The 15,296-nt window shown below is 44.3% G+C and overlaps 1 protein-coding gene across 1 annotated transcript; it reads right to left on the reverse strand.

The window, feature by feature from the left end:
- Positions 1–3,210: 3,210 nt before the first annotated feature.
- Positions 3,211–14,909, reverse strand: LOC111150772 (NIMA related kinase 2). Its single transcript, XM_022508365.1, has 8 exons — positions 14,757–14,909; positions 13,677–13,894; positions 12,937–13,177; positions 10,704–10,786; positions 9,801–9,927; positions 8,679–8,895; positions 7,206–7,331; positions 3,211–3,967 (listed from the first exon to the last, which is right to left on the reverse strand). The coding sequence occupies exons 1-8, from the start codon at positions 14,850–14,852 to the stop codon at positions 3,741–3,743; spliced, it is 1,335 nt and encodes a 444-aa protein (XP_022364073.1). The 5' UTR covers positions 14,853–14,909; the 3' UTR covers positions 3,211–3,740.
- Between the last annotated feature and the right edge of the window lie 387 nt (positions 14,910–15,296).

Genomic DNA, 15,296 nt, shown 5'->3' on the forward strand with positions numbered 1-15,296 from the left:
TCCGCCTCCCTCCCCCAACACCAACCTGTCCGTCCCCGCACACAGATTGGAAAGGCCACTGGGCCCTACCATGCCTACTCCACTCCCCCCTCCCTTGGTTATGCAGATGTCCTTGCTAAAGCCCAGGGACTGTGACCACCCCCCATCCTTACGGGAAACTAGATGGTTTGGGGACAGAATGGACCCTTTGCGGTCTTGTGCAGGCAGGCAGTGGGGGGTGTACTCAGGACCATGAGCTATGGAGTCAAGAACAGTCCAGAAACCAGCTGTGCGTCTCCCCAGCTGCGAACCCTGAGCATCATTAGCTCATTTCTCAGGGGGCGTTGTGAGAACTGGATGAAATAACAGGAATAAGATATATAACCAAAGCCTGCCAAGGAATCTCTCCGTAGCGACCGATTGCCAAGGCCGCAGGCCCCCGTCGGACGTCTGGTCTAACGGAGCCATGGCGCCACCTTGTGGCTGCTGCTCACAGCAGTACTTAATCGCCCTCAGATCCAAAGACCCTTTTTATCCCAATGCCCAGGAACCAACCGTGCTTGATAAAGCTCGTTGTTTAAATATGTAAAGTCTGTAATGGTGAGTATGGGATTGGTGTCCTGCAAAGCATCTTAAAAGGGTCTTAGAGTTGCCAGAGAAAGATCATATGGGAGGGCTCTCCCCTTCCTGCCATCAGAGATCACCTTTCATCGTTGACCAAAATCCCAGGCATTCCCAGCTTTAGAGGTGAGCAGGAAGCAAGGTTTTATTAGCGTTAGCACAAGCCGGTGAGAACGTCTGTGCTTAATTTCCAAGTGCCTGTGTCTTTTCAAGTTCTGTGCTATTGCGTGATTCCCAGTCCTGCTGTTTCCCATCGCCCCTACTGGCCTGGCCTTCTCTTTCTCTTCTCTCCCTGCATCACTCAAAACTCGCCCTTCCTTTTCTCCCCCAGCCCCACCTAAATCCTAACCTACAGTCAGCCTCCTTCTCATCCTACACACTAAAGACTATCTCTTCTAAAATCGCACCCCGCTTCCCTCTGCTCCCCTTTTCCACGTCACTCTGCTCCTTAGAACAAGCACATCATGTACATGCTTGTTTCCTCTCTGGCCCCATTTGAATGGAATCTCCAGGAGGGCAAGGATTTCCATATTTCTCCGTTGCTGTATCTTCAGGGCCTGAAACCGGTGCCTGGCTTACAGTTGGTGCTCAATAATTGTTGATTCAATGAAGAAGGAATGAAAGTGAAGGTGGAGTCTGAGGTGGGGAAAAGTCATCACAGACTCAAAAATGAAAAGGAAAATGTTTTCCTAAGGTAGCAAGGGTTTCCTGAGGGTGAGACCAGTGCAGACACCCAGGCCCCACACATAGGAGGACGTGGCTCTCAGAGGGCCCAGGACCCAGGGTTCAAAGCTCTGTGCTTGCAATCTTGAAAATTTGAATCATTGTATCTTTGGATGTGTGTTTTTTTTAAGTCAAGTCTGATGGGACCACAGCACTCACAGGGGCTTAGAGCCTCAGTTCCTTGGAGGGCCTGCCTCCCGCTACCAGCTCCCCCACTCCCTGATGCACCAGGCCCCCTCCGGCTTTCCCATCTTACCTGTGTCCCATGACCACTGACACATTCTGCTTCCAGAGGGGCCTGTACGTGGGCAAAGGAGAGGCCAGGATTGGGGGCCTGAGGCCTTGCGGGACGGGACATGAGAGCAGTGCCCCCCTGCCCCAGGCCTTCCCCATCCTCACCTCCCAGGCTGGCAACTCCATGGCAAGGCTGGTGGGTGACCACTGGAGACCTTATCTTGACAGGGGCGATCCAAGAACCCTTATCCAGGTACCAAGAAAATCCCAGCTTAGAGGTATAAGGATGCTTAGGAGTGACCTATCTGCTGTATGTGGGTCCGAGGGGTCGATGCCTGGCTGGGCTGCTCCAACCTGACAGTAGGCAGGTCTGGAGGCTGGAGGGATGAGGAACTGGGCAAGCACCCAGCCAGGGGTCCTTAGACGCCAGTCACAGGGATCAGTGTGTGTCTCTTATGCTCAGCTTTGAGGCACCCACCCGGATGAGCCACAAAATACAGATTCTACACATGCACAAAATGCGCTGTTCACATTTAAAACTGCCATGGCATGATATAAAAGAGGAGTGCTAAATTCATGCAAATAATTCACAATCTTTTCTTTACTTCAAACATTAAATAACAAATAACACTGTAAGCAGAGAGACCTTATAAAAAGGACAAGGTTTTCATGTACTTTTAATGGTACTTATTTCCTGCTTTTTGTTTAAAGAGCCCTAATTTTTATTTTGCACTGGGCCCTGCAAATTACATTCAACATTTATATCAAAGTGGTCCTGTTCGACTTAATCTGTGGGTATTTCCTAAAGGCATAGATAGTATCTATGCTTCGATAGTATCGTTTCGATAGTATCATTTGTCTTTATTGGAACTGCATTATCAACTGTGTAATAAATCAGCCATAAAATAGCCAATAAAGGAGCGGTTTCTTCCCATGTATCATTAACCCCTCATAATTCGGTCTCATTTCATGAAGCTGGAAAGGTTAGAGTTGCTAGGAACCCATCACAAACTGCGTGGGGCATGGCCAGCCCTGCTGATTTGTATTAAGTCAGACATGTAAAAAAAGAATCCATCCAAGCTAAGTTTCTTGAAAGGGTGGGGTATGTTCCAGCAAGTTTTGGCCTCCATCAGATTTCTCAAGAGTAGCACTATTAAAGAAAGGAAGGAAGGAAGGAAAGAAAGAGAGAGAGAGGAAGGAAGGAAGGAAGGAGAAAGAAAAAGGAATGGCACTATTAATAGACATTTTGTGGCGGGCGTGGTCCCACACATTGTAGGACATTGAGCAGTGCCCCAGCTTCTGCCCACTAGATCCAAGTACGGCCCTCCCCGCAACCATTACAGTTTCTGTCTTCAAGATTGCCGAATGTCCACGGGGGGGGGGGGGGGGCCCTAGTTCAGGATGACTGGCTTAGATGGATGAATGAGATGGGGAGTAAAATACCATCCTGGCTCTCATGAGCGTCAAACACATGTTCTCTCCTCCGCATGCTGAGGCCCAGGAAGCACAGACACAAACACCCTCCACTGAGAGATCAACAAATGCAAGAGACATAAATATAGGAAAACTAAAGCTTTCTTTTATTTAGTGAGAAACAGGTGGTAAACGACAGCCAGCTGAAACACTCTTAAATAGAATAAAAAGGAAGAATATAGATTTCACAGTGATGAATTTCACAAAGGGGACACATTTCCACTGCAGACCAGTGGGACACTTACAAGCAAGAGGTCACAGTATTAGTGGCCGGTTTGTATCCAATTAGGTTTTGTAAGCTCAGGAACATCTAAAACCTTACAATGAGGCACGACAACTGTCAGAACACCGCTCAGTCATTTAAAACTTCTCACTAAGTGCTACGCCTGGCTATTTTTTTTCCTAACATTATTTCCCCCCAACATTTAGAATGTCGTATTTCATGTTCCAGTAGTAATCACACACAGGATTAAAAGCCCAACCCACCAAGAAAATGTCATTCTTTCTATAAAGAAAGAAAAATTAAAGGTGTGTACATTTTGTACAATTGTTGTGGAAGAACAACCAAAGTAATTCTAAAATATCTTGCTCACTATACAGAAAGGCATGGCTCATGGAACCGAGTATGTAAAGCTACAGCAGTTGAATATCAATCTTTAAAAGGTAGGCAAGGCTACATACTGTACACAGCTCTGGGGCTCTCTGCTGGGCTAGCGCATGCCCAGAATCTGTCTGCTTTTCAACTGGTAATTTTTTTCAATATCTGACAAGGCTTGAGCGCGGAGCTGAGCAGCATGAAGCCTTTTCTTCAGGTCTTTGCACTTGGATTTGGAGGTGAGCAGACTCTCAGAATTCTCACTCCTCATGACGTTCTCTTTACTTTCACCACTGAAATGAACTTTCTTCTTAATTATCGAGGATGGAAGATCGAAAAGTTCTTTAGAAAGGAAAGAGAAAGGGTTTTAAGTTCAACTCCTCCGTACTTACCAGACTTCTCAAAAACATTTATTCTTTCCATTCACATTGGAAATCTGGGGACCTGTGTTATTTTCTCTGGGATAGGAGGTTGGGGGCGTGATGCTGGTAGAAATCAATCCATTTTTTAGCCCACAGCATTGAAAAACTTGATCCTGGAATGTGCCAAGGACATAGTCTCTTAACAGCCAACTCTTCTTTCAAGGTTAAGTGCATTGGGGATTACAGGCCACAATGTAAAACCTCTGGAAATCGATGTGATTTATTTCTATTCTTGAAAACAAGTGCTATTCTACTTAGAACACATAATTTTTACAAAAGTAAGGAAGCAGGTTGGTTTTTTTTGTTTCTTCGTTTGTTTGGTTTTTTTTTTACAGAGAACATGGATAGTTTTGCTTAAATATTCAAGAACACTTATTTCAAGGAAGCTTAATTGAGCAGGAACTTATTTCAAAAAGAACCTAGGCAAATTCAGCTTGGAAAAGGTAATTCAAGTTAATGGTGTAGTGAAAACTGTGAGTTGTGTTTTCTATATGAAGAAAAATGTACTTGAAGTGGCTACATTATTAGCTACTGACTGAACTATCTGGGGGCTGGGGACTCGCAGTTTTGAATTCCAGAAACTTTCTATTTTTCCTTTGTGTTCTTTTAAAGGAACTATGTTCAAATATTTACTGAGCTCACTGTATGGGCCATTGTAGACCAAACAAAGGTCCCATTCTCGTAGGAGGAGACAGACCATAAACAAGTAAACAAGCACACAGGGGTAATAGTTGAGGTGATGTGGGCGGGGCGGGGGCACCGAGAAAGGGAGACAGAAGGGCTGGATGGTGTTTACAGGGATGAAGGTGACTTGTGAGCAGACCTGATGAGCAAGGGAGGAGGTGAGAAGCCATGTGGCTCTCTGAGGAGACGCTCTAAGCCCAAGAAATGGAAAGGTTCTGGCGTCCAGCGGGTGTTGGGGCAAGGATGGGGGCGGGGGGTGAGGTAGGGAGCAGGGTCGGGGCAGTCTGCAGAGAGAAGCGCTGCCTCCAGTTGTCCTGGGACTTCCCATTCCATACATCGTGCCTGTTCCAGCTGCAAAGCAAACTTGATGGCTTTCAGACCTTAACTCTACTGCTTCAAAGATGTCCACCTTTATTATAACAAATCTCTGTCTTCATAAACCATCAACTTGTAGATCTAACGAACAGGGTAGTTTTAGAAGAAATAAGTGTTGAGAAAAAGAATTCGTATTTCACTAAGTGAAAATGAGTTAACATTTCACTAAATAGACTAAGAGCATTTACAGAGATGCTGCTGCTGACCGGGATGATGATATATTATACTTTCCTCTGATTAGAATTTATAGCTTGAAGGCAGAGAGAGGATCTTTCTAACCGTCCTGAGTGCACAAGGGCACCCTTCGTCCCTGCTTTGTTTATGACTGATGTGCTCAGTGCTCTCAGTGCTCTCTACCATCAAGTAGCTCCTAGTCCCGGGGGTGGGGGGGGTCCTTGATTCCTACAGCTCATTTCAAGTGTTCGCCATGACTTGCATTGAGGTGGGTAGGTAAAATATATATATATATATATTATATATATAGAAATATGCATATTTGGATTATATAGAAATATGCATATGGAAATATGCATATTTCTATATATATTTATATATACAATTTATATATTTAATATTATTTATATATTTATAATTTGTATATTTATATATATTTACAATTTACAATATATATTTAAATTTATATATTATATACAAATATATATTAAATTATATATAAATACATATATTTATATTTCTATATCCTATATTGAAACACATCATCCTGCTCTAGCTCTTTCCAGACTTTGTTCAAAGACTCTCAAGGCAAGACGGAAACAAGCTCTTTCCCCGGAGGAGCAGACCCGGCAGGACCTTCAAGAATTCTAAACAACAAGTTTGATGCGTGAAACTCACCTGGATAAAAATGTCTCCTACCTCTACCACAGTGATCATAATTTCAGCCTACTTTTGTCTTTGTGGGTGGCATTAAGGGAAAAACTGGAATAAATATTCTAAAACTACTGAAATGGTAGGTAGTAACATTGAGAAAAAAGAAGATATTTCAAAAGAGATGAAGCCCAAGTTTTAAATAATTCTTGCTTCATTCACTTCCATCACGTATCTCTATCATGTCATTATGACCATCAGATTAACTTAAGTAGTTTTTTTGGTCTGTTCCATACACAAAATGCTGTCACTCTCACTGAAGTGACCAGAGTCTCTCTCAGTTTACTGCAGATGGAAGGGATAGCCTTCTCCAGTGCTGCCCTCCAGGGTAGTAGGAAGCCGTAAGAGAACTCTGCCTGTTTCACTGGAAAATTCACTCGATTTTTAAAACCAACAAAAACACTCTATAAAAAATTTATGTCATAAAGAAATTTAGAGAAAAGAGGTTTAACACTGTGCTTTTCCTATCATCTTAAAGACTAGATTAAGGTGGAGGTAGGGTTTCTGTGGAGTGGAGAAGGCCCGTCAGAGCTGGCCCATAGGGGGTCTCACAGAGCGGAGCGAGGGCACAAGGGCCGCACGGGCAGGGCCCTGGGAAGGCTGACTGTCCGCCAACGACACCGAGTAGTGGGAGAAACACAAGCAGCGCCTGGAGAGATCAACCAACCACATTCTGACGATCACACGTTTCAACGTGAAAGGGTCTTTGCAAAGATCCAAAAGTGATGGCCTACTCTACGGTCGGTTTATCACACCTGTTAAGCCATAACTTCTGTAAAGGAGGTGGCACGTGTGACCTGCTCACGCGGCGGGAGTTAAATGCTGGGATTTCTGCTTGAAAATGGGGGAGAAATGTAGAGTTTTGATAATATAGAGTTTGGGCTAGAAAGGTAGAGTTTTGATAATATACCCATTTTAAAAAATGTCCTAACTTTCAAAACCAAGTCTCAAAAACTAAACACGTAGTTTGATGAAGTAAATAAAACTGAAGACGAAATCACGATGACTCATCGCCTCAAGTCTGTGAACCCATGAAGTAAATCACTGCCATCACCGAATCATTTTTTCCATCGAAATGCGTATATTCAATTAATTCCGCGTTAAAACAGGAGACTTGGTCAGTTAAAAGGGCTATCAAAGCCCCAGGGCGGCGACGCGGGTGCCCTTCCTGTATCTGCGGGGGCCGCTCCTGCTGGCGGAGCCGATTCTCATACCTGGACCGCTTGCCAGACGCAGGAACTTCTGCTCCTTCAGCAGACTGTAGCTCTTCAGCAGACTCTCTGCCCGCGCCAGCTTGTCCTCTGCCAGTCTCTCCCGAACACAGAGCTCCCGTTCCTTCTCTTTAAAAAGGCAAAGGAGCGAGAGCCACGTTAACCGGAGGCGGCGGGCAGAAGGCAGCTCACACCCGGTCACCGCCCGGCCCGGCCTCACGTCTCCTCCGTGGAAGTTTTCTGCCCAGAAACCCCGTCCGCCTGCTGTGCTGGGCTCTGATCCAGCACCTCAGCGTGTGCGGCGCCGCCGCAGGCTTTCGCAGAAGGACCGGTTTGGGCACAAATACGAAGGTGGCCTCCACCTTTGGTCAGGTTGTCCGAGAGGAACTCATTTTGGGAAAATAAACAACTAAAGTCATCTCTGCTCTCCACTGAGAATGGGCAACGGTCCATTTTCCGGGCATTACCTGATCTCACAGAACAAACCCTCCTTCTCCTCCTGGGAGAAGAAAAAAACAAAACCCACAACTAATGAGGAGGTACTTCTTTAGATGAGTGACATTTTTTAATCCACGGCCCAGAATTCAGGAAGTTCGGATTTCAGTTGCTGTAAGAAACTACAGAACGCTGGGGGAAGTTTTAACAAAGGTTTGTTTGTTTGACATATTCTATTGACAAATTCTACTGACAGAAGCCTCAGGCAAAGGTTTCTGGGTAAGCACAGTGCTTACCACAGAAAGCATATCTCACAGCATTCTACGGCCGCCATCAGGAGGTAAAAACTGAGATGACTGCGTTGGATGCTTTCTAAGTTCATTTGAACAGAAACGTGTCTAGAGTCGGCATCGGCCACGCAGCTGCAGAAGCCAAGTCAGCTGAGCCACGAGGGTGGCCTGACGGGAAAAAGCTGGCGTGAGGCCTCCAGGCTGCTGCTACCCCACACCGTACTTGAGGGGAGTAGACAGACTTTCAATGTCAAGAACTCATTAGCACCTGATCAGTTAATCCCGCTCAGGGTGTCTGTGGGCCTCGAACACCGTGTGCTCGGCTCAGTTGCCCGAACACATCAAGGCCCTCCGCGTGCCAGGATTTTACATCGGACTGTGCCGGCTCAGCCAGATCAGAAAGTGGAAGTGATGGCTTTTATTACGGAAGCAGCAAATGCACAAATGCTCTTTTATAATGGGAAAAAATGTAGGGTATAAAGATGCGGAGGAAGGGAAAGTGGGAAGGCTCCTGCGGTAGGGTGGTCAGGGTCACAGTGACCGCCAGTCGAAGCGACGGAGCTCAGAGAAAGAGACTCAGCATGCAGGTGCCGGCACTCCTCATGTACTGTCTCACGAGACATGGTTCGGGTTCTCAGGTATTTACAGGAATGTTCTCGAACATACGCGTGTCAAATACTCCATTCAAGCAAATCGAACACACGAGGGAACCCTGCGGAGCTCTCCCAAGCTCGGCCCCGTGCGGACTTACGCTCCAGCCTCTCCTCTCGGGCTTGGAGGGCCCGCTCTCGCTCCTGCAGCTGAAGCTCCTTCAGTCTGAGCTCTCCCAAGACGGGGCTGGAGTCCTGGCGCTTCTCTGGCTCTAATCGGCGCCCTCTTCTCTCGGGATTTCTTCTTTGCTCTTCTGCAACCAGGTCTGCTATCAGAGGATTCTCAAGAATTTCTTCAACAGAAGGTCGGTGGTAATCCTGGGAGGGGAAAATGTCCAGTGCTACAGTCGAGATTTTATGACAGGATACTCATCCTAAAAGAGCAGGTACATGGAAAACGGCGTACATTCCCGAGACAAAAAGAAAGACTCCTTCATGGATGAGTCTTAAACACCTGGACAGATGGAGTTCGCTGGGGGCTTTATTAACCCATGCGGTTCTGGGTCCACAAGGTAATGCAGATGTGAGCTTACCTTTGTTCCCGCTTAGCCTTTCTAACCAAAGTTCAGTCCCTGAGCTGGTGCTCGGTGCACGTCCAGATCCGCTCTAGGGCACGTCCTGCCTTGCATCCCCAATACTGCTTTAAGTGAGATCCTCTCTCCCTGAACTTCTCTCTCCCTGAACTTCAGTCCCATTAGGTGGCCATTATCCTGCTTTGTAATTCCACAGCATTGAAATCCTGCTCTTACATCAACCTGACCCTAGGACACCTCCCTTCGCATCCCATGGCCAGAGTTTTTCCACCGAATCTCTTTATTTCCCCTTGACTCTTTCTAGCCAGGACTCCCCTGCCCCACCTCTGGTCTCTGATCTGGAGAGAGAGGCAGGGTAATGAAGTCTTCATTTGTGGCCCCTTCCCTCGCCACCTGCCACACTGAGGTAGATGAGGGAACTGAGGATTTGGAGCTTTTCTGCAATCTTGCTTTGCTACCAACCATCTGCTAGTAGAGCAGAGAGAGAGGGAGGAGACAAAAGAGAGCGCAGAAGGTAGGCCAGCCAGGAGGCACAATTTGCCAAATTTACATGTTTTCACTTGGGTTAACAGAATAGATTTAGCTAAAGAAATACGGCTAATGCCGCTTCAGTCTCAGTGCTCCGAGAGAGAAAATATGCTACTCCACAACGTAATCAAGAGACAGACAATATAATCTTATGGTCTTTACCTTCAAATTTAACATCCTCGTAATAATGTCATTCAATTCATCAGAGTAACGATAGGGAATTCGCCTGAATTTGCCTTCTCTAATCTTGCCAGCTAGTTCTTTCTGGTTGAAAGCTGTAAATGGAGGCCTGGGGGAAAAATATTTTTAATGTAAAAATGAAAATACAGAATAGGAACCAAATCAAGAGCACAGTTTAAGCTCCAGTTTGTGTTTATGTGTCTTCCGGGACTGTCTTCCACAGCTAAGTTGCCCAACCTTGGCATTAGACATTTAGGGTGAGAGAATATTTGTTAGGGGGCCTGTCCTGTGCATCCGACGACTATGTTTCGCAACACCGCTGGCCTCTATTCATGAGATGCCAGTAGCTATTCCTAGCTGTGACATCCAAATAGATCTCTAGACATTGTCAAATGTCCCCTGGACGGCAAAATTGTTTCCCGCTCCCTGGCTAAGAACCATTGCTCTACAGAATAGTTTAGAAAGAAAAAAAGGGAAAGAATGGGAGCTCTTTCTTGTTCTCTATTTCCCCAGACCTCTCCCCTAGATTTCTGTTTCATTTCCTCCATAGGCCAGACCGATGTGTTCTCCCCTTGAGCTAAGCATCAGTCTGGCAAGGGACGCATCAAGCCAGGTTAAAAGCCTCAGGGGTTACACTATTAATTTGTAAATAATTTTTTAACCAGCCCATCTATCTTTTTTTTAAAACTTATTTTACTAACATATAATGTATTATTTGTTTCACGGGTACAAGGTCTGCGCTGTCCATCTACCTTAATTTTAACCCAAGGTATGAGTCTTTCAGACTTGAAAACACATGGATGCACAAAAGCTGAACGCAGTGAAAGGCGACAAGCCTCTGTGACTATGAACTTCACACCCGAAATCTGTCTTCATCATACTTACATTAATGCACACAATTCATACAGCAAACAACCCAGCGACCAGATATCCGATTTCTCATTGTAGGACATGCGATTCATTTGTTCCTGAAGGGGAAGGAGAGGGCAAAAATGTAGGAGTTAAAAGTTTGTTTTAAAACTTACAAAATGACCTGAGATAAAAATGGAATCTTTAAGTTTGATTATATATTGACTTGGAGAAAAATTAAAAAAGGAAAAAATTTCATATTATAAATATTTTATATCTGTAACAAAAATATTAAATAAAAAGACCCATTCAGTTTATGTCTGAACCTGTATCATAATAAAAAGAGATGGTACTTTGTATTTTATCTTCAAATGTATAATGGAAAAAAGATAATGATCTTATCCTAATATACTTTGTCCTATATAATTCATTCACTTATTTTTCATTCACAAATGTTATTGTGTTACGATAGATCAAGGGCTGATGATTCAAACCTCTACCCTGAAGGCATTCATAATCTAGAAACTCATTTTAAAAGAACTAGAGAAAAAAAAAAAAAGAGAGGAAAAAAAAAGAACTAGAGAAAATTTCAGAATAACCAATACATATATCTGGTCATTTAAATGACAGAAGTATAAATGGCTAATTGAATTATCCATTTATGTATTTTCCCTCAGTCCACAGTATAAATCACAGTATCAACTAATATTCTCATTTTCTAGTTTAATCATTTGCCTGTCTCCCACACATAAAGTAATAGTCTACCATAGTTTTTATTCTCAACACAGGGCACAGAATCAAGTACCAAAACCTTCAAGAAGCGTCTTGCTTTTTTAAACTCTCAGCAAGTGAATCTGATACCACCTTCTGACAATCAATGCCTTATGGAGGGCTGAACTGATCTAATTATAAGAGCAGGAGGGAAAAGGAACAAAAGAATCACAAGGTTTCAAGTTTTCTAAGAACTGCTTCTAGATGATTTTCCTTTATGTTAAAGCCTTTCTATTTGGAATCTGATCCACTGAGAAAATGACAGGGTTCTGGCAATGTCTAATCATAGTCAAAAACAAAATTGTTTAATTTACAAAGTTTTATACTATAGTCAGCTTGGTGAAAATCACTCAAAAAGATCTGGAAAATCCTGGAAATTTTTGTGAACTGTTAAAAAAAAAAAAAGAAGAAGAAGAAGAAGAAATCCCCATCTTGATCTGCTCAGATTTCATATACAACACATTGGTAATAGCATTTACTGCTTCAAGCTTTTCAAGAGCCATCAGGTAATATCTAGAGTCATAAACAGTTCATATCCTTTAACCTTTCAATTTCATTGAGAGCCACATGCCAAGGAAATAACCAAAAAGGAAGAAAGAACAATTCACAAAAAGTTATGCGAGCAGGGCTCTTTAGAAGGATAAGGAATTTTGGAAACAAAATATCCAGCAACAGAGGGAATGAGACTTAAGGTGGGTGGGCTGCAACTCCCCTGCCCAAAAAGGCATTAAAAAAAGCAAGAAGTGAACACTGTAAAAACATGTATCTGAACTGAGCCCTGAATCTGCATGCCCAAGAACCACCTAGAGAGTGTGTTAAAAGGCAGAGTCCAAAGTGAAAAGTGGAAGGGGTTGGGGAAAGCAGAATCCAAGTCCAGTGCAAGAACCAGTCACTGGATTTGGGTTTGGGGCCCAGGACTCTACATTTTAAACAAACCCTCCAAATAAGTCCGAGCTGGTGTATAGGACCCACGGCACTTTAGGAAATGTTGCTCTTGAGGCCAGAGACAAAACCCATTTCATCTTCGTAATCCCAGCACTTGGCACATGGCAGTCATTCAATAAAAGCTTCTCTTTAGGGGCGCCTGGGTGGCTCCGTCAGGTAAGCATCTGACTCTTGGTTTCAGCTCTGGTCATGATCTCAGGGTCCTGGGACTGAACCCCGAGTTGAGGTCTGCTCTCAGCTGGGAACCTGCTTGAGATTCTCTCCCTCTCCCTCTGCCCTTCCCTCCACTCAGGTGCTCACATGCTCTCTCAAATAAATAAATAAATCTTAAAAAAAAACAAAAAGCTTCACTTTAATTGCTCATCAGAAGAATTTAACAGTCTAATGATCCATTTGGAAAAATGTAAATTTTCTTCCTGTAAAATGAACAACATGATTATTCCTTGGCTATTGTGTATTACTAAGCAAAGAAATAAACAAAACTTCAATTTCCCTGCATTTGAATGCTTAGCATTAGGATGTTTAAAAAGTATCTAAATGCTGAAGTACTTACAGGAGACATATAATAGGGTGTGCCAACAAATGTTTTTGCGAAACTCGTATCATGGTTTAATATTCTAGCTAGCCCAAAGTCGCCAAGCTTAACGTTTTGCTTGCCATCCAGGAAAACGTTGGCTGGTTTCAGATCCCGATGCAGCACGGTATGACCACCATCGCTCCGTCTGTGGCATTCCTTTAGGGCCAGAGTCAACTGAGTCATCACTCGAAGAACAAATTCTTCATCTAAGTATTGTCTGAAACCAAAGCAGTTAAACAGCTTTGTGTTACTGTGTGTGTGTGTGTGTGTGTGTGTGTACATATACTACATACATGTATTATTAATATATTATTAATTATCAATACATTGTTAATTATTAGTATACATTAATATATTATATAATATATATTATATATGAATATATTATATATATAAAGATTAATTTACCACATATATATATATATATATATATATATATAACTTCTGAACAAAACTGTTAAAAAGATGGGATTATGTGAAGTATCTAGTTTTCGAAGTGTACAAATAGGGAAATAAATAAAATAAATACATTTTCAATATGAGATAGGGAAGTTCATTCACCAGGGATTTTCTAAAGTACCGTGGACCCACCAAACAAACAAATACAAGAACAGTCTTTTACATTACTAAGTACTCCATCCCCAGTCCTACAACAGGATGCTTAACAGAAATGAAACTTGGCCCATTCTCTGCTTAAGAATAAAAGATTAATTTACCTTTCCTTTGTTCCCTTTGTAATTACACTAGCCAGGTCCCCTCCTTCACAATATTCCATTACAATGTACAGTGTTGTGTTGGTTCGGTCAATAATTCGATCATAGTAACGGACGATGTTTGGATGTTTCAGTTCACGGAGTAAATTCACTTCAGAAACAAGCATCTGTTTCTCAGCTTCTGTCATGGAGCCATAGTCAAGTTCTTTCCAAACTAATATCTGAAGTAAGAATTTCCAAGGTATGAGTGAACTCTTTATTCTCAAAGACAAAGAATGAACATTCTAAAATTTAAAAAAATTTGAAGTCACTTCTCTATTAAATAGCTCACATGATCATTATCATCTAATTTATTTATTTCAATGAACTTTAGAACCCCTGCGTTTATTTCTGTAACTTTACCCTAAATTTCAATCAATAAATTATGCAGCGAGAGAGAGCGGGATGAGGCACTTTAGGCCTCCCCCAACCCCTTACCCTCAGTTGCTTTGTGGCAGGTTGGCGGAAGGTACTTTGGTCAAAGCTGGAGCAGAGGCAAAGTCCCTCATCATTCCAACCAAACTTTTCCAGGGTGAGAGACCTTAGTAAAGATCCCTCCGTCAGCAGTCGAGCAGTTTCCTCTCCATTGTTTCTTCCTACCTACACACACTGGGAAATTAAGAATCCAAAAATCCGAAGAATGGGTATTTTAAATGAGTTCTGACTGCAAGACAAAATCTCCAGGTTCTGCTGATCCTGCCTCTTTCCCATGTCCAAGAGGATACTCTACTCTGAAAGAGCTCAAGACTCAGCTACCTGTCACTAATGGGAGGCCCTTAGCAAGTCAAAGCGGGAAAAAGGAAGAAAGGGGAAGAGAAAGGGAAGAAAACAAAAACAGAGAGATCTTAACAGATGCAGTCTCCAGCCCTTGCGCGACCCAGGGCAGACACAGACCTGGAAGAGATGAGCTCTTCCAGGCAACCCGCCTTGGAGACCCACAGCCCCAGGCCTCCAGCTCTTCCGCCATCCCAGGGGCCGAGGGCGCTCGCCGCAGGCGGGCGAAACCGCTGCAGGGGCGGAGACACGGAGGTGGCCCGCGCTCACCTTGCCGTCGCTCTTCCTCCGGATCTTCTGGCAGCGGCCATAGGAGCCCGTGCCAATGGTGTACAACACCTCGTAGTCCTCCGCCCGAGTGGGCATGGCCGGGCCCTCCGCAGACCTCCTGCAGGTCGCTCCGCCGGCTCGGAGGGGTCTCCGAGCCACACTACCTACCTGGCCGCACCAGTCTCCAGCCCGGTTTAACTGACGCGGGCCCTGGCCTGGCAGCCTATTGGCCCGCGGTGAGATGGCTTCGCCTCCCTGATTGGTTAAAAGAACACAACATCCTAGGCATCTTGGGATAGGCGCGTCGCTAGGCAACCGCGTCGGCGTCGCTGTCGGCGTCGGCTTTCCCTCAGCCCCACGCCCGCGTCGGGAGAAAGGGGCGGAGCTAAACAAAAATAGGCAGTGGATAGAAAGCGGGTGTAGGCGGGCCTCCGCAAGTCTGTTCCTCCCGCTGAGGTCGCTGAGGTAATCGAAGTCTGGGGACCTCTCCTCGGACTTCTTTGCACACTGCCACCACCAGCCACCTTCTGACCTTTGCAC

This window comes from Enhydra lutris, unplaced genomic scaffold (assembly GCF_002288905.1).
Source record: "Enhydra lutris kenyoni isolate GAN:26980312 unplaced genomic scaffold, ASM228890v2 scaffoldscaffold24, whole genome shotgun sequence".
Taxonomy (NCBI): Eukaryota; Metazoa; Chordata; class Mammalia; order Carnivora; family Mustelidae; genus Enhydra; species Enhydra lutris.